Source organism: Dysidea avara, chromosome 4, assembly GCF_963678975.1.
Source record: "Dysidea avara chromosome 4, odDysAvar1.4, whole genome shotgun sequence".
NCBI lineage: Eukaryota > Metazoa > Porifera > Demospongiae > Dictyoceratida > Dysideidae > Dysidea > Dysidea avara.
In genome coordinates this window covers 20,657,246-20,684,089 of record NC_089275.1, presented here as the reverse complement: position 1 = coordinate 20,684,089, position 26,844 = coordinate 20,657,246, and the positions used below count along the sequence as shown (strand labels likewise).

The following is a 26,844-nucleotide window of genomic DNA, read 5'->3' as shown; positions in this document are numbered from 1 at the left end:
GGCACATCCAATACTGCCAAGCTGTAATGAATTTGGCAATACACAATCTCTAATATACACATACAGACTACCATACTGTATGATACCACTGAACCTAAATTTTGACCAGTGTAGTATTAATCACTGTTCAGGCTAACATACAATTGCTCTGCGTCATACAGATTTTGTACCAGGAGTGAAAATGTTGTGCTGGTCTTCTACAGGGGGGTAAATCCATTCATTGTATATTAATGACTGCAGCAATGCCTGTCTACACTGTAGGTACCTGTCCAATATAAGTGACCAAATGTGTAGCTAATACCCCTACGTTCACAGTAACAGAGCTCAGACACATGGCATAAGAAGCCGGTCAACCACTGTACCATCATGTAATGACCACTATGACATAAGTACAAAACATAAGTTGGTATATAGCAGTGAGTTTATGTGTACTGTTGTGTGCTGTGTGTTAGAAGTGTTACTATTTCTTGCGACCACCTCTCTCCTTCAGACCCAGCTGAACCATTGTGCTAGATGTGACATTGTAAAATCCCAGTGAGTTGGAATCCTTGATGAAGAGCATCTAAAGTAAATAGATAAGTTGTATAATGTAGCATCCAACACTTTCAGAACACTATTATTGTTGTGCTATTAGTATACAAGTTGTCCAAACTGTTTTAACCCCAGGTACAGTGAGATTAACAATCTGTGAAGCATTCAGATAAATGAATCAGTTCAGATAAGCCATAAGTTTCATATATTGTACTTTGCGTGGGAGGATCAAAGCGATGCCACGTATCGTATTGTCCATACAGTACTAATCAACTGCATAACTGTACTGTATGAGTCATACAGTACAGTTATGCACTTAATTGGGCAAATACAGCACACTTGGACAAACACAGTACAGTTATGCGGAGAATTTATTTAAGGAATGTTATGTAAACAACACACTGTAAATCGCTAAAACCAGCCAAACTAATCCTATGAGTTCGTTCTACGGCTAGGAATAGATTGTATAAACACTTACTGATCATCTGATCACGAAGCTTTTTAAACACGACTCCACTAAAACAGCACAATTGATCACGTGCGTGACATTGTAAATCGCTAAACCAGCCAAACTAATCCTATTAGTTCGTTCTACGACTAGAAATAGATTAGATAAACACTTACTGATATCCTTATCACCGAAAATCGCAGCGGTTTGAGTACTAGAGAAAATCGCAGCGGTTTGAGTACTAGAGAAAATCGCTCCGAGCCAGACGACCAGGAAGTACAATATAACACTTAAAGCACCGCCTTGTTTGTGTGTACGAAAAATACAGTACTCGGGAGATGTCTCGAGGCAAATACAGCACTCAGCTTTGCCTCGTGCTGTATTAGCTTCTCAACCACACCCTCGTACTGTATTTTCCGTACACATGTGTGGAGGTGCTTTAACTCTATCATACAAAAGCTATGTTGAATATGACATACATTTTGTTGACAAACTACTCTAATAGAACAGTCATGTCCATAGTTTGGATTTGGCTAATCAAGGTCCCACTATTATTCAAACTTGAAGCTTACACCATGTTAAGGTACAATCCTTCTAAAATTAAACTTCATATTTGTACATTTTATAACCACTTTTTGTAACTTTTATGTAATTCACTGTGTATTTTGACTGCATTAGACAGTGGAACTATATAACATAGTGTAAAGTGAACTTCACACTCACCCCAATTTGAAGTTTCTGTTTGCCAGTTGGCATCCCTAGCTCATCAGCTACTCTAGCCTTGATCACTGACACCTGACAAGAATGATAAATGAATGAATTACACATATGTAGCTAGGCAGAAAAAAAACCAGGTACATGCATTAGTGTATTTGTGTAGCATGTGTACCTGTGTGCACGTTAAAGCTGAGACAAACAGTTTGAAGCTTTGTTCAGTTTCATAACATTCAGATAGGGGTGGGTGGTATTGATCAATGTAACACTTTCACACCTCAGATCAAAGGAATTCTTTATGCTACAAATGTGATGTGGCACACTTAGCAGTGCAACATCTAGATGTGATGTTGCACTGCAAAGTGTGCTGACAACTCATTACTGCATTCCATAAACTGTACAGCTTTAATGCTTCTTACTATTGAATACTGTAGTAAAATGTATATGAAACCTATATGAGCAACATCCACTTTACATTGTGGGCTTCAGTGATCTCCTGTGGCCTACAATTGAGCCCTCCTGTGGCTCTCAATTGAGACCAACCGAATCCCACAATCAAAACTGTCTCATGGTGATAAGGTTTCTTATACATTTTGAAAACCTTACATAGTAAGTACTAGTGTTATAGTAAGAGCTCAGGGGGGGGTAGGCCAAGACCACGTGCACTACAAAGCGCTAACAAAAACAATTTTATTAAATACAGTTATACTAATTGTTGAAAGTAATAAATCACACAACAACGATTGTAATATAACCACTGATGATAACTACTACTGTTGAAGCGTAAGTCATGACCACCACACATCGTCATCACATTAAGTCCAATAACTCCGTAACCGAAGTGCTTTTAGGATCGTGACTCACACCATTGTAAACAGTAAACTGAGTAGAATCAAAACAGACCACGTGCCCTTACCTCTACTTTTTGTACAGGGACTATTCAGCTCACGTGAATTTTTTTAGAACTTGCGCAACATTCACACGTCATGCATGCGTCATGACCTACCCCCCCTGGTAAGAGCTAATGTGAAACTTTGATATAGTAACCATAATGATATATTCAACCACCACAAAGGATCCTGGACAAATGCCAGACCACATTAAAGGCACCATCAACCACATCAAAGGCATTTAACTTAAACGTGAATATAGCAGCTTAAAACTACTGTAAAAGTAACTTGAAAGGGTTAGAATTACTTTAAAAAGCACCTTCAAAAGCTTAAAAAGCTACTTTGAAGTGTAACATATTAGTTGCAACACTGTAAGTCGTGCATTACCTGATATGTACGCACTCGCCCTCGGGCATCGTGCGTACATATACTTGTGCAACTGGTTTGACATGTTATACATGGTAATGAAGCTTTGGTGGGATAAAGCAGCATCCAAATGGTAAGGGTGGGCATTATACTGATTTTTAGTTATCGTGTTGAAACTGAATCACTAAATATTTAACATTTAGTAATACCATATATTGACATACCTAAAATACTGGGAGAATACCAGATTTTCAATTATTTAAACAATGTATGGCAGAACTTGTTAGCAAGAGTGGAGCAAAGAGCATACATAGCATGGCACTACTAGAAAAGCACTTATGGGAGACCAGTCAGATATGGGAGTGCTATTTGTCACCTCTGTCTAAAAAGTTTACCTCCAAGTGGTTTTAAGAGAAAACATTGTGTAGTCTACAATGAGGTTATTGATGCAATGGAAGCTTATACATATTTAGGTGGTATTTGTAACACCACAATATTTATGATTACAATACCGTGGCATGATATGTAATAGTTGTAACACTGTAAGGAGTGCATTGCCTGATATGTACGCACGATGCCCGAGATCATGCCACGGTATTGTAATCATAAATATTGTGGTGTTACAAATACCACCTAAATATGTATAAGCTTCCATTGCATCAATAACCTCACTGTAGACTACACAATGTTTTCTCTTAAAACCACTTGGAGGTAAACTTTTTAGACAGAGGTGACAAATAGCACTCCCATATCTGACTGGTCTCCCATAAGTGCTTTTCTAGTAGTGCCATGCTATGTATGCTCTTTGCTCCACTCTTGCTAACAAGTTCTGCCATACATTGTTTAAATAATTGAAAATCTGGTATTCTCCCAGTATTTTAGGTATGTCGATATATGGTATTACTAAATGTTAAATATTTAGTGATTCAGTTTCAACACGATAACTAAAAATCAGTATAATGCCCACCCTTACCATTTGGATGCTGCTTTATCCCACCAAAGCTTCATTACCATGTATAACATGTCAAACCAGTTGCACAAGTATTGTCACTCCTTGTGGAAGCGTATTTTTTTGGTATAGTTTAAACAATGGAGCTACGTAAAACAAAGTGTAGGAGTTTGTACTACAGTGTACACCCTAATAACCATCAATTGTGTTCATTACTTGTTGATATGACATTTGTAACAAAACCTTGAAGCTTCGGTAACATTTTCAAAAGAAGCTTCGGAGGATGTATTTGTACATTCGTTTCAGCCCTAAAGTGTGTGTGTGTGTGTGCGTGTGTGTGTGTGTGTGTGTGTGTGTGTGTGTGTGTGTGTGTGTGTGTGTGTGTGTGTGTGTGTGTGTGTGTGTGTGTGCATGGGGACAGCATATTAAATCACAAGAAAATAAACTCTAATTGAACACACATAATTACAGCACTGTTACTGTATAATACCATAGGCCATACTCTATATAAAGCTCACCGGATCAGTAATGGGAAGAGTGATGGTTAACTGTTGTCCATTCAACTTCCACTCTGGCTTGTCAAGTACAACTGGAACTTGAACCTTGAAGGTCACTGATCCCTACAACGCAATACAATACATGTAGTGTGTACTATTTAGAGCCACATACTTAAACAGTACATAAAAAGGCAAGAATTCCGTCATCCCACGGTTGTAAAGCTGAATAACAGTAAGAATGTAAAAGAACTTATTATTTATTATTAATGCTATCTCACTAGGGACCTGTGAGAAGGCTAAAGCCTTTGAATACAGGGAGTCAGAAACATGTTACTGAAAAACATGTTACTGAAACTTTGAAAAAAAATCCCAGACTTGATCCCCCACAACATGCAGTCTAGGCATGTGCCAATAAAGCCACAACAGCTGGGATCTGTGATCTTCTCTGCATTCAACCTCTACTTAATCATTAACTGAACAATTAACCGAGTGACTAGCATTCCAGATGTAGAAAACAATAATTTAGGGTTCCAGAAATCTTGTCTATAATTTGAACTAATAGGCTTACAGGAGGAATGCTAAACCATCAAGTTTAAGGTAAATTTAAAAAAAAATTAAAACATGAACACCAGGATATTGAATTAATAATATTTAGGACAGTTACGTATATGGGTTAATTCAACAACTGAATGTGTTACAATATAATACTCTCAATAGCAGCTTGACGTATTATATTGAAATACGTCAAGTGGTTAGCCAATAGAATTAGTATTACACTTGTTTGTCATGGTCCCTTAACAAAATCTATAATACTAATTTGATTGGCTAAAATAGTGTGGTGTGTTTATATTAGAAATAAATGTCCGACTTGACAACTATTGTTACCATAGTGATAGATGCTCCATGGCATAGCAACAATGTGGTTGCTTAGCAACAGTTGCTAGGTAACCATTGCTGAGGTAAAAGTCATTTTGAGACCATAGTGACGGTTGCTAGGTAATGGTTGTAAGTGTGATTGGTCTTTTGCAATAGTTATTTTGGAATTTCTGTTGCCTAGCAACAGTTACTATGGTGGTCGGATTAATTTGCAATAGGACGGATGGCTGTAGTATTCGGGATTAATAGTTCTCGCATTGTAAACAGGAAGGAAATAGTGCTCAGCTTCGCTTCGCACTAATTTACTCCTTCCTGTTTACAATGCTCGCACTATTAATCCTGAATACCATAGCTATCCATCCTCCTACTACATATACTAATACGATCAAATTTACCTCAGGCTTACACTACAGTGTAACTTACAGGATGCTGGGCAATGAACTGTTGTTCTGGTATTAATCCATCAGTGAGGTCCATCTTCAGTCTCTTAGCAAATGGTTCCTCACCCATCATCATGGGAGGGGGGAAGTTGCTGCCAGCAGTGGGCATGACAGGGGGTGCTGCGTTGAACGGTATCGGCAGTAGTCCGGATGCCGTCATGCTCCCACTACTGGGTGGAGTTGAAGTCATACTTGAAGGTGGAGGGACTGGTGGCGCTGCAGAGATGTGTCCCGGGGTGCCTAATAATGGTGTGGTCATTGAAGGAGGCTTTGGTGGTGCTATAATTTCTGCTGATGAGCGAGCTTGTATCTTGGGACCAATATTAGGCTCCACTGACCTGTGGGAGGAGATAGCAACAGAAACTAAAACGCATACAATATATTTGTACAAACATACACACATCTCCACTGCTTATCTGGAGATCTCCATACCGACCACAGTATTCCATGGGAGACATAATCCACCTACTTAGCTTTGAGTAACCTAATTATAAGCCTTTCATTTAAGCCAAGTGAGTGGACTCCCTTAGGAGGGTAAATAGGACAACAGAATCTGATTCAGTGACTTGGTCTGGTAGCAAAGCATCTCTCTTGTACCATCATTATGCATGAGATGTACATGTAAGCCCTGTTTTGGCTTGCAAGGCCAGCATAAAGGAAACTTGATGCAATGTGGCCTCCACCACATACATAAGAGATGCTTCTGTCAGCCATACATACTAGCAATAAGCGGTGTACTACAAGGCCCCAGAATGGGACATACAGTACATACATAACATCTACTCCAGATAAACATACAGTGTACTATATACTTCAACTTCAAGCGACAAAATAAAACACTCAACAGTAGTTCACACTTACAGTAGGCCGTGAGCTTCTTGGATGGCCTTGATCTGATCCTCCACTGTGATCTTAGATTGAGCAGCCTTCTGGGTAGCTGCAATACTATACAATATACACTCCATTATAATACAGTGTAGTAACAGATAAACTACTGCACATTTACAGCATAGTTGTACAGTGACACCCTCTGGTTTCCATATAGCCACAAATACATGCAACATTGTAAGGGGATAATGGAAACATAACTCGCTGGTATTGAAACAATTGTGATGGAGCCACCACAAGAGTTACGAAGGGTCCAACTTTTCTGGCTCTTCAAGCATCGCAGACAGAGCCACTTGAAAATGGAAGCATGTAAACACTAGCAATATTCGCCAAGACTGATGCTTAAAATTTGTCCTGAAATATGCTGTATTGTAACAAATGAAGATGTACCTCTTCCATTTTCTAAAGTTCGTTAAACAGAATAAAATACAAGACAGTTTATCCGTATCAGCCATCAAGCTTATATAGATACTGGCTTGTTCTTCTGAGTTCCCTAAGTTCATGACATTGTAAGAAGCCATTGCATGCCTAGGTGTGTCTCTTGCTTGTGAACTTTCATTTCATGAAGGACTGTCATAATGAATTTCATTGTAATGAAGCTTCATGAAAGTGTGCCTCTCTTGGTGAATGACTGACACAATGAATCTCATTTAGTATTCATAAAGACAAGCCTTGCTTCATTATCACAATGATGAATCTTGTTATATGTGAGCTAGCCTACATTCCTTGGCTGCACATAAACAGTCACACAATGTATATAGTATTGTTTAGCAAGAGTAACAGCAGGTAACAGCAAGAACAACATTGAGAACAACATTACAACTGCGGCAAGAACAAGCAGCTATAACAGCAGCAAAGCTTAGTAGCAGCAATAGCAGCAGCTCAAGCAAGAACAATCTACAGTAGGCTATCAGCAGCAAGAGCAACAATCTGTAACAGCAGCCCTGTAGCTAATTAACTCCAGCAATTGTGTAGCAGCTAAGTATCAATCCATCAACCATCATAGAACAATTTAACTACAATGTCACTCACAGAAGAACACCAGCAGTATTGTGTGAGGTATGAAGGAAATAACTCCAAGCGATGGGTTGGCTATGAAATCTGGGTTGATGCAGAGTACATGGAAGAATTATTTGAGCCATCAGCATTGGTGCCAGGTTATGAGGTTGTACTTGCATGGCACCAAAAGGACAATGTTACTAACTGGAAGGCAGCATTAGTGGATCCATCAACAGCTTGTGAGTACACAAAAACACTCTAGCATCCACAACTAAATTTATTCTCATATATCATGTGTTCATAGGCAAACAAAAAGTTGAGAAAAAGCCTAAGAGAAAGCGGGAAACAAAAGGTATAATGTTGAAGAATACATTTTGTAATTTGTTTACATGTTTAACTGAGTCAAGATTAGCAGACTAAGTGTGTGTACGCATTTTAAAATTACACAGATGTGGAGGGTGAATCAAAGAAAAAAAAACATAGGCAACTCCTAAATGTGGAAAAGCTACAAAAGGTGCTTGTGTAATTTTTGATAAACATCATTAACTATACACAGGTGACTAACATTTTATCCCATTGCTGGACATGGATCAGGAGCAGCAGGCAATGCAGCTGTGACAAATATCTCCAAGACAGATATATATTCATATCAGCTTCACAACCAGTATGTATGTCAAAATACAAGTGCAGTATCACTTGTTACACCCAAGAGAAACATTAGCAGTAGTCATGTCGACCAAATGTCAGAGAAGGAGAGTACGTACACTAAAGGTAAGCAATTTTTACCTTTTCTGTGTGCATAACTAATTATAATGTGCATACTATAAATCATAGCTTTGAAAAACTATTAGACCAACAGCAGCAGATGATTACTGTTCTTTCAACGTTAGTACAAACTAATATCTAGCAACAACCTACATTGCGGGAGCCAATTGCCCAAGGCAGAGTTACAAGTTTACCTCCAGATGAGTACGCAAACAGTAGTACCTCTTTGTCTTTATTCGCAGCAGTACTTAACAACCTCAGCAGTCACCTGTACAACAAAGCACTCCTCAGTCAGCTGTCAATCCATGGTCCATTGACCAAACCCAGCCTGTACCAATAGAACAAGTACAACAACCACCCACTACAACAAGAACAGAAAATAACTCAACCACAGTCAGAGTAGAATGAGTTACCAGGAATATATAAGGAACCAGCCCAGCACCTGCAATCTACTGTTCTGCAACATTCAAGTCAAGGGTTAGAAAGTGTGTCTTTTCCAGTAGATATAAACCAATACTCGGCAAACAACCAATCGCTTTCATCTGATGAGCTGCTAAGTGAGTTGAAAAACAGTGCTGATGATCTAAAATTCATATCCTCATGGACAGGCTCATCATCTCAACCAATACGTAGTTGGAATCTACCTTTGTCCACATCTGTGGTAACTTCAGTTCCACCAACACAGCAACTTTACCTCCACCAGCTGCAACTTTACTTCCACCAGCTGCAACTTTACTTCCACCAGCTACCACTCTCCCACCACCTTTTTCAACTCCACCAAAACTTAAGCCTGTTGAAGAAGTCATGACTGACCATCCCAGCACTGATGTCAATAAACTAAAAGAACTAGCAGTAGCCATAGCTCGTGAAGCAGTTTTTGGACATGATGAGCTTATAAAATGCAGCCTAAGTGGAAGAAAAACACTGGAACAGGGAGAATGGACAACAGAAAGCTTGAGTATATTAAATCAGCAGTGAGCACGAGACAACCAAATACATCTGATGTTGACTTTGAGGAGATATGGGAATCATGTCGTACATCAATTTAAAAAATCATGTCAAATGCTTACACAAAGTGAAAACTTCAGCCAAGAGTTTATCATTGAACTATTTCAAAACTATGAACTTTAGGAAATTAGGACTTTTGTAAGTTGTTTTGGGCATTTAAATCAAATTAAAAAGTTTATATCATATATTTGAGTTAGTAATTATACTTAATTAGCATTACAGTATGGTGTCACTTTGGGACATCGCAATAACAATAAGTAATTCAACACGGAGACTTTCGTACTATATTTACTAGAGATGTACTGATAGGGACATATTGAACCGATCCGATATAAACCGATATACTGAGTCTGAACACCGATACCGATCCAATATAACTAAGTGTAGCTATTTATATTTGAGGAACCACATATGACATGTTCAACTTTATTTTAACTACTGAAGAAACTACTGAAGACAGTCTTAAGACTATTGGCTATGCTTGGTTACCCATGGTGGTGTGGCCTCTATTGATAGCTCACACTATAAGGCACCCACAAATATTTTAATACATGCCCCAGCCAAGATTAGTCCAGATTAGTCCAGATTACTCCGCATTTTAATGGCTTGTAGAGATGGCTGGTTGTTTTATGCTGTTCTCTTGGTTCATCTTATTGCTGTTTCCCCATGCCCACCACTATGAGTGTTTGTTGTATGGTTGGTAAGCTTTGTGACAACAAAACAGTAAGTATCCATGCACTTAGATGGCTTCGTGTAGGGTACTGCTTTAGACAAGGAAGATAACTACTGTTTCCCGTCCTTGTTAGCTAAATAATAGAGTTTATAATGTGGCTTGATCATTGGACAGTGTCCTCAAGATAGTTCAGTTGTATATCGGTGTATCATATCGGTTTTTAGCAGCAATATCGGCTCCCACCGATATAGTAGAAATGTCTATATCAGCCACCGATACACCTCTAATATTTACATAACAATTCCTCAAGAATTTACAAATTTTGCTGGGTTTTTTTTACACAAGAATACATTCTATTAAAATTGAATTTCACTACTATAATTAGGGCATATAAAGGACTTTCTTGTACGACATCCCATTCAGTAAACAAAACGTAAAAAAACTTTCCATGTTTTCTCCAATATACTGCAACTACGCTGTTACCTCTTCACTCTACACAAATAAAAAAAATTGTTTTGATGCAAGCAATTCTAATGTGGTCCAAATAATGCAAGTTTTTGGTGCAAATCTTCTATACATTACTAAACACACTGCCTTTAATGTTGTGGAAAAATCTCTAACATGATGTTGAATGAGACAAACAGCAACAGGATAGATTAAAACATTCAACGTCAACTACTAGCACATTCACAACATGGCAGTAAATATAGCAAAAAAATTATACACATAAATGGATACAAACGTGCTGCACATTAAGTGTTTCTTTAGTAGCCAGTAGTACTGCCATTCACCTCAATGAATTTCCTTAAGTGCCCAATATAACGTTGACACTTACATTCATCTATCGAAAGCCAAAATTGTGAAATCCCATTAATTAGCTCTTGTTTGGTAGTAGGCTTATTCTCTCAACATAAATACTCTTTAAGCTCATGTTAGATGTTTTTTTGATCGGGTTTAAGTCAGGGGATTCGGGCAGTGTATGCCACCAATTGATCCCATTGTCTTCATAAATATTTTAAGTATAGTGAGAGCAATGTTTAGGGTCATTTTCCTGCATCAGCTTGTGAGAGCTTGGAGATGGAAACTTGTCCTGAATAAAGGGTAAAAGCGTTCTTTGAAGAATTTGGCAGAATAGCGAAGTATCCATTTTTCCTCCGACATTAGTAGGACCCCTCTTGCTAATACCAGTCCACACATGTATCTTTATGGGATACTTGGGATGTGGCTTCGGTTTAGGTTAGAATTCTTCTTTCCTGTAGCAGAAACGGCAGTGTGTTTCTAACTGGACACTAGTTTTATCTGTCTGGATTACATCGTCAAATGCATCATGTAGGTGGTTATGAGCCCACTAGAGCCTTTTTTCTTTATTAACAGAATGTATTAGCTGACAGTATGCAGGGCCACGATACATCCATCCTAGTAGACGCCTATTTCGCAGGGTCAATGATATGTACACACACTGTGCAGGGATTTTCTAGAAAATAAATTCAGGGGGGGCAATCCGAGTTTTTCAGAAATTGAGGGGGGGGGGGGGGGGGGGGGGAGAACTTAAATTAGGCTAAATTTGTTTTATTGTAGCTAGCTAGCCATCGACTAAATTTTATGATTTCAAATCAATTTATCATTGTTTCATCATTGGGCTGGTTGAGGCAGAGTTCAGGGGGGGGGGGGGGGGGGGGGGGGGCAAAATCATTTTCAGGAGGGGCAAAATGCCCCCTTTCCCCCCCTAGAAAATCCCTGCACACCGTAACTAGCCAGTCTTAGGCAGTCTAACTTGCAGATGTATAGCTAAAGTTTCGTCATCTTCCTCCATGGCTTGCTCTATTCTTCTTTGAAAATCAGGTGTAAAGCAACACACCATTCCAGATCTAGGTTTTCTAGCAATTGTTCCATGTTCCTTGTACCACTTTAAGAACAGTTGAACACCTTCCTTGGATACTTGGATTCCATCTTCTAAAAGTAAACACTCTACAATAGCTGATATTGCATACTCCTTTAAGCTAAGAATTCATAGTTCCGCAAAATTGCTTAAAACCATTTTTGACATCCGCTTACAGATACAATTTAAATGACTTATGGGTGATTTTATGCTCTTAGCTGTTCATGAAATTACTCACTAGCTCATGAAAGTAGGACCAAGTTCACGAATATTAATTGGTAGTGATGAACTTAATGATGATTCGTCAACTTGGGCTCTATGAATTTCAGAAAAGAAGCAATAGCAGTCTAAGAAGCTGTGCAGCCATATGCAACCAACTAATTCATGAGTGTCCACAACAAGTTCATGACATACATGTCATGAATGATTCACAATATACGCTTGGAGCAGTGTTCATGAAAATATGTGTTCTAATTGCAAAGTTTCTTTTGTGCATCCTACTGTATGTATGTATGTGACATGGTCACTATACTGAAACAATCTCAGTAAAGAAGTGAGGTCTGGATTCACTACTCTCCAGCATTGCAAGTGCTTAGCCTTCTATAGTGGAAAAGTTTCACCGTATGTATATACATGTATGCCTCAATATTGTGTAGACACTCTTCCAAGTTCTTGAAATGAATTGATTACAGCAAACTTTGGTGTTATCAAGAACTTGAGAAGAATCACAATGCCATGCAATAAGATGAACAATTCATAACTTGGGACAACATCAACCATATTATACCACACACCTTGCTGAGTGACCGTCCCACTGTACCACATCCGGTCTTCTCATCTCCTCCTCATTAATCTAAAGAGAACAACAGTCCATGTTGTTAACCAAATTCAGTAAAATAAATACTCAAATCTGATTGGCTGAATAAGTATTCTCTAAATATTATTGAGACTCTATCAAGACCTTTCTCTAATGTCATACAGGACAAAACAGGTAACTGACAGGCGTGGCTATACAAAACAGGTCAGCCTGGTCAGTCGTTGTACAAAACAGACTACTTTAAACCCATCAAATTTTAGTTGTAGGGAAAACACATTAGGTAGCTAAAGTACCAATGGCCTCAAGGGCACACATTGCTTAGTGTTACTGGTGGGAGCTAAACTACCTGAAAGCCCTGTGTTGTGTTGATACAAGCTTTACATAGACCCAGAATGTCACTATCAAATTGTTGCTTATGCTCTAACTTGGCAGTACCTTCTCAGCCACTTAACGGACAACAGTAGACAGTAGAAAGTATTTGAATTAAATAAATAAAGCCCAGGCGTTACCAGTACTACGTACACATGTTAGCCATGTATTACAGCATGGCCATCAATGTGCTTACATACTTAATCCATAGCTAACCAAACTCAAGTATTTAATTTCAAGGTATAATACAGTATCACGCATGCATGTACGTACCTTTCTACCAATCGCAGTTTCTTCACTACCAAAAATATCAGTACGTCTCTCAGCTAGATTCTTCAAGCTTGGACCAATCTGACCACCTAAGAGATAAATGTATATTACTTCGCCAAGTGCTAAGTATGTGCGTCAATTCACCACCACCACTACTAACAAGCAAAAATTGTGCAAAGTCTCTACACTACTGTATGTTCTTCTAGTTTAACAGCTAATTGATCGCAAACTTACTCCTTCAATAGAAAGCAGTTACACACAATAAACAAGAGGCAAAGCAAAACTTGAAGATAGTATACCTTCTATTATGCATATATACAGTACACAAGTGTAGTATGTTGGCAAAGTATTGGAGCATATTGAGCATGCATAGCACAGCTAGGGTCTACTGTACTACTAAGTGTCGCAAGGTGCCTTGCGGCGTTCATGAGCTGCATTACACAAGTACAGATACATACGTACCAACAGCAAAGATTTCATCTTGTTGTTTCTTGTCACCAACTTGTTTGTTCTGCTGTTCCCTCCACCGAGGATCAAGCAGTCCTGTGATATTATTAGTACATATGAGAGACATACAGGCACACATACAGTATGTATATAATAGTTAGTGTTCACTTGTGCATACAACAGGTCCTGCTACATACCATAGCGCATGTGGTCAGCCATCTTGCTGGCAGGAACACGCTCTCCAGTGATGGGTGAAATCAGGAATTGCTCCTTGGCAATAGGTGCTGCTGCAACTGGCTTGGGGGCTGGAATGACACAAGATCAAGAAAACAACAATGACTAATCAGCCAAATTATAAGCACACAGAAGGAGGAAAACATAAAAGAGAAATGACAGACAAACAGACAAGTAGAAAGGTACACTTTAAATATACATACACACATATCAAAACATAACAATATCGTGAATATCAAAACTGTTTGGCGACATTAAAACAGTAGTATACAGTGATGGCGGTCACCTTTAGGATCATAGTTCTTCACAATGGGAGGTGGTTGTACAGCTCCGGGTGGTGGAGGGGATGCCTCTCTCTCCGGCTGCATTAGTGGAGTGTGAAATTAATAGCATACACATAACTGAGATAAACAACATGACAATCTACGTGCAGAGTACTACTATATACACAGTGAACTGTATACATTCAGTATATGAGGGTCTTCATTTAGAGACTATTTCCATAAGACCAACTCATTACAATGGCTGTATCAAGTAGGTCTCAAAATAGCTAAAGTGTACTTCATGACCTCACTAATAGAACCACCTTAACATCAAGGCTATATACGGGCCTCAACCCCTTGCATGGGAATCAAACATATCATGGCTAAAAATATCTCTTAATCAATCCATAGCTGACCTATGTCAAGCTGAACGATTCATTCTCCATTATTTCAACAGCAAAAATATACAATTCTGACCTTCTTTCGAGCCTCTCTAGCCTTAGCTTCCTCCTTCTCTGTATCAGTTTCTTCCTCCACTTCCATCTCAATCTCTTGTACATCTCCACCTTCCTCCTGTAGGTGGGATACACAAGATAAATACTACATTGACACATGGTATTGTCTTACCTGTATCCTCTCGTACTTCTGTTGAGCTAACAGTCGCGCTGCTAACTGTGTAGGGGCAATGGGAGCTGGTAGAAATCCTATGCAGGAAACAATTTATATGGTTAATTACCACGTGAAGGGTGAAAGAGCCATTAGCTTTGTAGATAAAGGAATCAATAAAATTCATTATATACTGGACTATTATTATAGTATAGGTCTGGCTTGATATACATATATTATGTAACTAGAGCTTCAAGGGAATGACATTTTTATAACCCTACATAGCAGCAAAACTCAAAAATGAAAGCATGCTGGCCCTCAAAGTATCGATACCACTACAGAGCAATACTAGTGTAGTAGAAATTACACACACTCACATAGTTCACTGACCTGTCTCATTATCTCTGAAGTTGATAGTCTCCACCACAACAAAGTCATGCCAGCCAATAGAGGAATACTCCACTGTACAGAAACATATCACATCTAACACTGTACAGTCACCAATTTTTACTCTACTATAAAACCTGCCAAGCTTTTTTGCAGCAAGAGAGTAGTAAACAGGTTAATTTGCTACCAATCATTTTGTTACAAAACAATTTAGAGCAAAGCAAAGTGGTGCCGTATCACTCTACCATTCTTTTGGGAAGACCCTGTCTGCTGTACATAGTAGGCTTGTTCCTATTGGGTACTCATACAGGTGGTTTACAGTACAAATTGTTGGTTAAGTGTGTGTGTGTGTGTGTGTGTGTGTGTGTGTGTGTGTGTGTGTGTGTGTGTGTGTGTGTGTGTGTGTGTGTGTGTGTGTGTGTGTATGTGTGTACATCTGTGTGTGTGTGTGCATGTGCGTATGTGTGTGTGATACTACAATTTGCACCAACTGTTTTCACTTTATTAGCCTGATGAAACTACTTTACAATATTAGAATCTAATACATGCTACCACAGATTATACCACCTGCTCTTGACCACTTACATCGTTCCTTCTCCACAACTTCTTGTTCTCTCTTCTTGATCCGATCTTGGAACCTCGTCCAGTCCACTCTCACCTTGACATGGTCCAGGATCTACCACAAGAATATAATGTGTCTGTACAAGTGTTGAGTGTATGCAGAGTACTGTGCATGTTTTAGCCATCAAGATAATGTACGGTGTACTATAGAGCAGTAAAGTGGTAGCTTGTTCAATACAATCCTTTAACCAAATATCAAAAAAAAGTTCCAGGACACTAGAGTGGTAGTGCTGTGCTCTAGGGATCATCTCTATTCTAATGCTCACAAGCCTTTTCCCTTTTACATGTAATCTGAGGCCATACTAATGGTATATACAGGGGGTATATAAATTGTAAGCTGAACAGGCTGTGTAGTGCTGCATGTTTGCATAGCATCCAAGTAGGTACTGTATGCGGACATCAAGTATCACAATGAAACACAAAACTGTTCATACATAAAATTCTAATAAATTACAAGGTAAGCACACAAACAGATTGAGGACACACCTGGTATGGATTTTCAACTTCTTGGTGTAACTTTGCCTTGAGATCTCGAGAAGGCAACAGAACCTGCAGTACATGTGAACATATGGAATAAAGCAAATACAAAAGGCACACATACACAGCATTAAAACACATACAACATCGAGAGTATGGACAGTGCTTTTTAGTAAAAATTGAACACTTCCAATGAAAAATACTATTTTATGATCCATGGTGACAATAATAACATATGACCAGCCCCTTCACCCACCTTGCTGTACTGTTCTACCAGTTTTGTAAAATAGGAGAACAATGGATGATGTTTCCTGAGGAAGTCAAACTGGTAACTTCTCTGTTCCTTCTGCATCAGTCTTTCTAAAAATGAGGTGCCATTCTTCGCCACAAACTGAGCAGTCAGCTTAACAATGTCCCTATAAGGGTAACAGCCATAACATACTGCACTACAGCATGTACACATGTAGTGAGTAGCACACACACACATGTACACACACATGCACACATTATAATGATACTAGTCACTGAGACACTGACCCTGTGTGCACACATGTATTTCACTTACAGGTCAACAGCAGAAATGGAGGGAGGATCAACAATGAACTCCCACTCTGGTGGTGGCTCGTTGGGCACTTCAAGCTCTGGCATCAGAGGAACAGGAGCTGTGGACTTCAACACTGTCTACAAGACAAGGAATATTGCATACACCTGCAGGCATGTACCATTAGCATAGTGTGTCCACACAACCCATTACAATTCACAATAGTGACATACACACTACAGTAGACACAAACTAAAACCTACGAAGTACAATACAGCACGTTAGGTCAACAGTGACAACATTACATAGAGCAGACTTACCTTCTGTGCAGCATCTTGAACTATTGAAAGGCAACAGATCAGTAACACTTTGTAATAGACCAAACATTTTACTTACCAACTTTGCCTTCTCTTATTTCATTAATTTTATGCATATAATATGCATGATAAGGATCAGTTGGGTTGAGAAAGTTGAACTTCGTATTGCCAGCCTCATTGAGGCGGATCCTCTCTTGAAACTGCAGTCCTATTGGTAATCAGTTAATACCACAGGATGCTCAGCAAAACGTCGCTTACCATTTCTTGCTACGAAATCTGCTGTCTTGTCAACAATGTCTGAGTTTAGTTAAGGAACACATTGGCTTAGGCCAGTATTTGGTGATTTTCTGTTATTCATCAGCGAACTACACGTGTTTCCATTGCTGTACCTACTACATTTCCCCCTATGCTTGTCTGCACATCAAAGACTGTACATTTGAAGATGACAAAGGGGTTGGTAACTGGTGAACATTACAATAAGTTTTAGTCAATGCAGCCGCGGTAATTAATCGTGGGTAGCCAAGCCCACATTGTCTGAGGGGCTCTACATAGTGTAGAAACTGGTGTTGACTCATTCTAAGTGATTTAGAAAATTTCTTAGGTTAAGAAAGAGTGAGAGAAAGTGGCAAACGGTATGTGCTAGCATTGGGATTTATCCAGCCTTATTAATTAAGTCAAGTTGATTGTGTCAGTGCCACTTGTGGTGCCACTTGTGGTGCGACTATAGTGCCAGTATTAAGTAGCTACAATCAGTATTAAGTAGTTACAATGCTGGGCTAGAAAAGCCCTTGTCTTGTCCAGAAAGTAAGCTATTAAGAAGCAAATCGTGAGTGCTAGCATTGAGAATTATCTTTCGAGTTTGTTGTGTCAGTGCCACACCATGCCAAACATTGGTATTGAATGCCTAGCTGAATGCTAATGATGCCTGTCTTGTCCAGAAAGTAAGCTAACAGTAAGGAAATTTTGTTTTTTTGGCTTTACCGATTTTTTTTTGATGAATGCAGTAAACAACTACTGGCGAGACCACAGGTTAACTATTTAGTAACTCCACCACAGGCGTTTATTGGATTTAGACATCAAAGGAAATATTGCATAAAATTTTCCATATGGTTAACTAACTCAATGCGGAGAGTTCAGGTGGATAGCTTAGATATACTTAGAAAAATGGTAATGATTCACCCACCAGCACTCCACAATTTTCTGATGAAAACACCAAATAGTCTTAATTTACTGGGAAAAACCACATGGAAACTATGTGTACAAGTTCATAGCGTTGTCATTACTACACAAAATACTTCTAAATAAAGCACATCAATTTTACAAGGATACTTCTCACTTCTGGAGGCGGGTAGATGATTCCTACCACTGGCTTAGGTGCCGGAGCCTCCTTTTCCTCTGCTGGTTTCTCTTCCGTAGACTCAGTCGCGGGAGTTGGTTGTTGCGCTGTCTCTACTCCAGGCATCGCTACCACCCCGCGGCTTCGACGAATGGTTGTTTACAACTCAACAATGTTCCTAAGTTATGCACGGTTACAAATACGAGACTCCTATTAAAACGCCCCACGTGCCGGTAGGCGTTAGATAGAATACACATCAGATTTCGTGAAGTTAACTTACTGTTGCTGTTACTCTGCTGTGTAAAGACTAGGTATGCATGTGACTGTGTGTATACAGTATAATTAGCACTTTCGAAGAGGCAATTTGTTTGTTTATATGATGCAACATTGATTTACTGTTGCCACTACACTCTGTTTGCACAGCACCCTGCACAGTTACAGATGACTCAGTCTGTTAGTGACAGGGTTGATATGAATGAGTGCTATAACTTTGTCAGTCTGCAGATTTTAAAAAAATGTGATTTGATTGGGTGTTTTTTTTTCTGTGTTGTTAGGGTGATTTTCATAAAATTCCAAGTGTAGAGTGCAGGGAGGAGGTTCATTATCACTAGCACTTGCCACAATATAGCCAGCTAGCTAGACCAAGGGGTTGTCACGTAGGTACGTGCTGTAGGGAGATCTGCGACCATAGTCAGTCTTTAGTCTCACCCCCAGACCGCTTTTTTTCTTTTTGTGTGGGGGCGGAGAAAAAAAGGGTCTGGTGGGTCTCCAATACATTTTTTGTGCAGCCGTATCTACAACTTTTGGGGATCGTTGATTAGTGGTGATGAATAACAAAGGCCTGTTAACGAAGCAACAATAGAAAAGCTTGGCAAGGCTACATCATTGGATACATGCGCCATATTTCCTATTGTTGCTTTGTTAATAGGACTTTGCTATTCATCACCACTAATCAACGATCCCCAAAAGTTGTAGATCCGGCTGCCCACCAGACCCTTTTTTTCTCCGCCCCCACACAAAAAGAAAAAAAAGTGGTCTGGGTACGAGGCTAGTCAGTCTTGGCCAGTTGAATTTTTGCTTTGACCTGTGACTAAGCTTCAATCTTTGACCAATGATCTAGCAACAGTTTCAGTACTTTTTGATTGTGGGTTGTAAATTTTTACCCTTGACCATTGACTTGGCACAAATTTGGTGGTCTTGACCTTTGACTTAGACTTTGACCGTGGTCACAGATCTACCTACAGTGAGTGCCTGTATATCACCCCCTTGTAGACTTATTTCATACCTCCAGGGCCTGATACTCTCAGCATAACAGTCAATTTTGCTAACTTAGCTGACTCAACATAGCTACAGCTAGTTTGGCAACTATCCTCTCTACATATAGTTGTCCTTCGTCACATGATCAGTTTCATTCAAAGGTCAATTTCTTACGTGTAAACTTCATTACACCAATCTTTCACATTCCCTTGGAAGGTACGTACGTAGTTACCGTATGAGTGCAACAATCTTGAAAACTGAACTGTACATCCTAAATATTTAGGTTTATCAGATGAAATAATGGTTAACTCTTTGATGATGGGGAAATACGTGCAGCAGTAAAAATTCATATGGGCACTGATGAAAAAAAGAAAATCATAAAATAGTGGTCTTACTGCTGTACATTTTGTATGCTCCGCTGAATTATTTGTATCTATCCATAAAAGATCACAAATTCTTTACTACAACTTGATCTTAAGTAGTCTAAAACTTTTTTTGAAATCACATGCAGCCGGATAATGCCTGGATTATTGTTTAAAAGCTGTTTCCAGCTCAGTCCACGAATCCAGTCCATGAGTCCAGTCCGTGAAATACACTACGCCCATGCGGCAAGCCAGTAAATAATGTATAATGCGCTATCCCTACTGTTTTGGAAAAGAGCCTAGGTTATTTTGTTTTAGTTTTTAGATATGACACCATGCAGAGGAGGTTGGACATGCTAAATTATTACATAGATGTATTTGGTGTTTCACATGACCCTCAATAGTTGCAATACAAAATAAGCAAGTGGTGGGGTAGACCGGAGCAGACTCAATATTCAGATCACTCTTCACATAAGCTTTAAGGAGATATGCAAAAGCGCTTAAGAGTTTCAGATGAAAATACTAAACCACTTTCATATAACTGATATTGATAATGTACGTATTCATAAACAGAAGTGACAATGTCTCACTGTTTTATATTGAGACTACTGTTTACTCCACTCCATAAAGAGACTTTCATATAATTTTTTATTTCAACGGCGCTTAAAACCTCCTCTGGACAGCATAGTAAACTACGTAGGTACGTATTCTTATTAACCAGCCAGATACTAAGTGACAGGTGGCATGTGAGAGCATAAGTTGTACTCGCTCAGTTCCATTACTTCATTTACTTGTCAGGAAAATGCATTTACGGATGCTGGTTACTGTCATCTGATCCTGTTTGATGGGCTGCATTAGTCATGCCATCCTTGTGACAAAAATGGCACCGTAAAGTAAAGGACTCGAAATTCGTAGGCCAGGATAACTGTGTAACTTAGCTAGGGTGCTCTGCTACGTATGACAAAGTATGCTCCATCATTTGCGTTATTACTTGAACTAACTTTCTAAGCACTGGAAATCGCTCGTATTTTAGGTGCACAACCTTAAGTTAATTTTTAATGTTTTGAAAATTCTGAAGAGTAACTATTTCCCTCAGATTGTAGTACCACTGGGTAGCACAATAGCACTCAATGCACTGATCACATGTACCAAGTGTGAATGACATTAATATTCATACTGCAACATTATAGAGTAGTATATGACTTATGGCCCCTTTCATTAATGATTAATTACTAACTTGTACAAGTGCACAAAACATTTGGACTTTTCAACTAGAGTAGGGACCATAGCACAAGGTCGTAACCAGGAAATTTTGGAAGGGGGTTTGAATTTGGAAGTGGAATATCTGGGTAATTCCCAGGTTATTCCCTACAGCCAGTTTCTAGACAAAAATTAAGCGTACACATACTTGGCTCTTCTCTCAACTCGTCACTAGACTGGCTTGTACTCCAATGCATTCGAAACATCATGTGCTTGCCTCATGGCACTAAAACAGACATTTACAGTATAAATGTATCATATTCAATACTTTATACTAACCTGACACGAGTATATCACGACTAATTACCCGGGTCAATTATCAACTATGCTGTCTCAACCCAGTATATAATCATAATCATACTGCAGCTGCTGCCCTTAAACTAATCTCCACCATTTTCACAATCAGACCTCCGCCGTTTCCAACAGAAATTATGTGCACAATTGCTCACGTGATACACCCTATAGAATTGCTTTGTTTCATTGTTAATGATTCACCTTTATTATGATTTGATTTTCAAGGGGCTGCTGACAATGTCTGTATACCTACTGGAGAGTTTCAAGGCTGAAAGTTTAATGCAATTTTTAATTTTAAAAAAATTTGTCACTGAAAAGAGGGTTTGCCCAAACCATCCGAAACCCCCCTCCCCCCTCCTGCCCGAGGCCCCTGTAGCACATCAATACAAAGTACTGAAAAAAGCTGAAGTAGTGCATGTTAAATCACAGTAAAACAATAAGAAGTGTTATATCTCTACTGTGTATTTCCATTATGGTATCTTGAGCACAGTAGGGACACTTCTTATTGTTTTACTGTGATTTAATATTGCGCACTACTCCAGCTTATTTCAGTACTTTTATTGATGTGCTATGGTCACTACTCTAGTTGAACATTCCAAATTTTTGTGTACTTGTTTGTTAGTTTTTTTGTACAAGATTAAGACCCCTCGGTTTCCCATTTTCCTTTTTGTTAAAAAGTATTGCTTATTTTCTAAATAAGTGAGACCATTAAAGCACATGTCATTTCATAGCCAGATGCATGACATGTGTCTGAGTGGGAGTATGGAGATGTATGTTTATAATATTTTCATAGTGGATATGTCAGATGGTGTAGAGAAGAAAGATGATGCATCATCAACAAAAGATGAAGGGGAGACAAAGAAGTTGAAACCTTGTTGTGCCTGTCCAGAGACCAGGAAGCCAAGGGACGAGTGTATCATTGAGAGAGGAGAAGAGAACTGTAAAGACCTGATAGAGGCACATAAAGAGTGTCTTAGAAAACTGGGATTTAAAGTGTAGCACTTTTGTATTGTTAAATACACATATTTTGAATTTATATATATTAAAATTCAAGCTGCATTTCCTAGCTACGTATATAGAGCAAATTATGTGGAACGTAGTTAAGTGCTAACTGCTTTAGTGGCAATGATGCAAGAAATCTATTCTAGCTGCCTGGGCTGTGAGACCTGGATATTGATCTTTGTACAAGTCTTAATTTGTAGAGTATCAGTGGAAACGTACTAATGTAGTTTATTTATATTAAATAAAGTGCAAACCTCCAAAATGGAGTATTTATGTTGCAAAGATACAAACAATTATGCAAAATTTATACAGTATAGTTAGCTGGGTTAATAGAAAAATATTTCAATATTTTCTTCTTAACATCTATATTTGTTGCTTCAATAATTGCAAAATTAATTTTGAAATTGGATTTAGCCAAACTCCGATAATTTTGAGTTTGGATTTCCCTGTTCTATGAGCAGATTTCGAAATCTAAGAAATCGTTTTGTGGCTCGTCGTAAATTGATTTGTCTGTCTCAGGATATCTCCTCTGTTCCTTAACTCCTCGCTTGAGGATTAGAGACCAATTACTGACGATCCTGCTGACTGTATTTCATCCCGAAATCAATCACCTCCACTGTGTCACGGACGGGCGGAATGGCTGCAACTCCTGCAGAATCAAATGGTGAGTGACTGTCCAACTGGATAAAGAAAGCGACCTCGGAAGGGGTATATAGTTTAGCAGGGGCGTCAGAGTAAAAGTGAAAGTGGTGAGGCTGAGGGGTCCGACACCACCCAAAAGTCGCGTGTAAGATTCCGAATCTCACCATTTTTTTGCAAAGATTCCGGATTCCAGATTTCAAATTTGGAGATTTACATAGCTAACAACACGTGCATTCAGCTGGCTTCCAAGCTAATTGGATTATTGGCGAGGCCTGTACAAACGTGTCGAGACATGTGCACCGTGCTCACGAGACTAAGCTGATTGCAACACAGCACACGAGCAGAGGAGGTTGGACGCGCTCTAAGCGCCACATAAATATATTGCCCTTAATTGCATTCTTTTCTTTGGTATTTCACGTGACGTTCAATAGTCATAGTACAAATTTGAAAAACGATGGGGTTGACTGGGGTTGATAGTATTCGGATGGTGCTTCACGTAAGCTTTAAGGTGATGTACTTTGTTTTATAAAAGCGCTTGGTGATTGGGGTGAAATTAATAAGTTGCGGTTTGGTGTGTAGAACTTCTCCAGAATTGTCACGTACGTATTCTATAATCAGAACAATGATACTTTATCGAATTAAACTGAGATCGATGTATAAACCTCTTCTATAAAACGAGTTTCGCTTAATTTGTTTTAGGGGCGCTTAAATCGCGTCCAACCTCCTCTGGCACATGAGATAATACACAGTATATTTATACGGAAATAATCGGACTTACAGAACGTTTGTTGAGATTCCAGATTCCCAATTTTCAGATTCCATTGTGGGATTCCAAGTGATTTGTGTCGGATTTCAGGGGTAAGTAGAATTCTAGGAAAGCGGAAACGGAAACAACCAGCAGAAAATGCCTGATAAAAAGGTCATCATACCATTATAAAGGTTGGCTTTTATCGCACAATGCTTATTTGCAGCAGTGTTGGATTCTTCCGCTAAAATCATCGAAACACTCTAATAGAGCAGTCAACTGTAGTAAAATACTCTAATAGAGCAGTCAAAAAATGTTTTGTTAGCTATCCCACCAGAGACCCACATTGATGGCCTGTGAATTGATGGGCTATAGCTGTCATATATTAGGTGTATAGACTAGCTAAGTCATCAACATCAAAAGTTAGCTACTCCTTTGAAACCATAAATTTTTAGAATATTCAACTGTTAAACATTAAAATAATACTGATATGAAAACTGAGATTCACAAAGTACTCTAGTTAACTGGCAGTGCCTATTATAGGCTTCGAAAACTGCACCTATACTGCTTCCAGATAAGAAGTCATATGACGGGAGTATGCATGTAACATTGGTATACTTGTCAAGCTGAAATTGACTCCAAGATCCCCATGACTGCTTGTATAGTCCTCAGTCTCCTCATTGGAGCCATGCACCTACACACATTTCAGCTGCCACATGCCCATGCTGTGACATTTTCATGAGGTTGCAGGTACAACTTCCCTCATCTATATGCAATAACTGTCAGTTAATAGAATCCTTTTGTAAACTTTTAATTACTGGTATGCTATATTGGTATAAATTTATGGTTTCAAGGGAGTAGCTAACTATTAATGTTGATGACTTAGCTAGTTTATATCTAATCTATGACAGCTATAGCCCATCAATTCACAGGCCATCAATGTAGGTCTCTGATGGGATAGGTAACAAAATATTTCTTGACTGCTGTGTTAGAGTATTTTAGTACAGGTGACTGTTCTATTAGAGTGTTTTGATCACTTTAGCGGAAGAATCCAACAATGCTGCAAACAAGCATTGTGCGATAAAAGCCAACCTTTATAATGGCATGATGACCTTTTTATCAGGCATTTCCGCTGGTTGTTTCCGTTCCCGTTTTCCTAGAATTCTACTTACCCGGATTCCAGTTGGTGTCAGACCCCCCCCCCCCCCCCTGGGTGAGGCTCAGTCTAGAGGGGTTCTGGGGGAATGCCTCCCACAGGAACTTTTTGAAACTGCACACTCTTGAGATGTTCTCTGGAGGAAGTTTTGGGTTGGAATACTGTGTGAAAGCATAGGTAGTATATACTACGTACCCGGGATTGCGTACCGCCGGTTTTCAAGGAAACGATCATCATTGTACTCGTTAATACTTTTCCTTTGTAGTGTGAGGCGCAAGTGTTGTACTAGGCGACATAGTATTGAAGCTCAACAGCATCATATCTGTTACCCTCTACAGTTCCAATGGCTAGAGGACAGATCCTGATCAGCTAAGCGTCAAAGCCAGAAAATCAGCACGAGCTGAGTGGTAAAAGTGGTATCCGCTTTTAGTGCTGTTGGAAGGTGTTTGGGGATCTCATTTCTTGTTAAATGGCTAAATATGTCACTTACTATGATGCTGTTGGTACAGACGAATGGTTTAAGGTAGGCATGACGATTGTAGCTTGGTTTTTTGAGTGATTATGCAATGAAATATGGTGGCAAGTTTGAGGCTTGTAAAATCACTTGTGTGATGCTTATGCTGTATATCAAGCGTTTTCCTGGTAATTCAGTCTATTGAGAAGTGTTCGAGTGTATCCTTTCACTGTTTACCTAATGTTGGAGAGATTAAATCTTTCATGTTAGTAAAATCGCTGGGAGGTGGCCAGTTTTATGGGAAATGTTTACGATTACTAACGGAAGACCGTATATTGAAGTACAATGCGGATTGGCAGTGTTGATAAGTGTTAACGAAGTCGGTACGCAATCCCGGGTACGTAGTATATAATATCTATGGTGAAAGGTGCTAGCTAGTTAGCTAGCTGGCCTAGTCAGTGATCAAAAAGTACCTGTTTAACCCTTAAATCTTACCATTTCAGTTTATTAATAAGAGATAAAGCATAAGATATGTTTCTAAAGTAGACACAAAGCGAAATCTAAACATAATGATAATTATTTTTAGAGGCGCTTAATACGGACGAAGTCAACATGAAGCTGTTCTGAATGAAAAACAGGTTAGATAAGTGTTTTATTCTGTCAATTGTTGCCATTAAATGTATGCTAAGTATTCCATGTTCACTACATTATAGTTTTAGCTTCAAGTTTTAAAGTTTTTTTTAAATTTCAGCCAAAAGTGGTGAGGCTCTGGCCTCACTGTCGCACCTACTCTGACGCCCTTGTAGTTCAGCATACCCAGCTCAGAAATATGCAAATGTGCAGACTGCTTTTTTCCCACCACCACCACCACACAAAAGAAGAAACAGTGTTGGTACAGAAACACCAGTCTGCTTAGCTCTGCTGATCTGCCCAGCTACGTAGTTATGTTTGGTTGGGTGTGGCTACATGGTGTAGCTAACTGGTTGTAAACCTGCATGTTAGCCAGCACTGGAAGTGGTACTGATCATACATGTAGTGTGGCATGCAGAGTCAAAGTTTTGTTT

The 26,844-nt window shown here is 39.1% G+C and overlaps 2 protein-coding genes across 3 annotated transcripts in view; one reads left to right on the top strand and one right to left on the bottom strand.

The window, feature by feature from the left end:
- Positions 1-381: 381 nt before the first annotated feature.
- On the bottom strand, positions 382-18,867 carry LOC136254200 (splicing factor 3A subunit 1-like). Its single transcript, XM_066046872.1, has 21 exons — positions 18,602-18,867; positions 17,531-17,569; positions 17,352-17,480; positions 17,276-17,295; positions 16,980-17,095; positions 16,671-16,830; positions 16,424-16,486; positions 15,902-15,992; positions 15,320-15,391; positions 14,951-15,027; positions 14,801-14,896; positions 14,347-14,422; positions 14,024-14,131; positions 13,842-13,922; positions 13,383-13,468; positions 12,718-12,776; positions 6,573-6,656; positions 5,695-6,049; positions 4,417-4,518; positions 1,703-1,774; positions 382-562 (listed from the first exon to the last, which is right to left on the bottom strand). The coding sequence occupies exons 1-21, from the start codon at positions 18,732-18,734 to the stop codon at positions 461-463; spliced, it is 2,121 nt and encodes a 706-aa protein (XP_065902944.1). The 5' UTR covers positions 18,735-18,867; the 3' UTR covers positions 382-460.
- Positions 18,868-23,254: 4,387 nt separating this feature from the next.
- The window catches only part of LOC136254199 (uncharacterized), a 38,450-nt gene continuing 34,860 nt past the window's right edge, over positions 23,255-26,844 (top strand). For both annotated transcript variants that reach the window (XM_066046871.1, XM_066046870.1), the window contains exon 1: positions 23,255-23,447. In XM_066046871.1, coding sequence (XP_065902943.1) covers positions 23,420-23,447 — 28 coding nt within the window. In that variant the 5' untranslated portion in view covers positions 23,255-23,419. The remainder of the gene's footprint in view (positions 23,448-26,844) is intronic.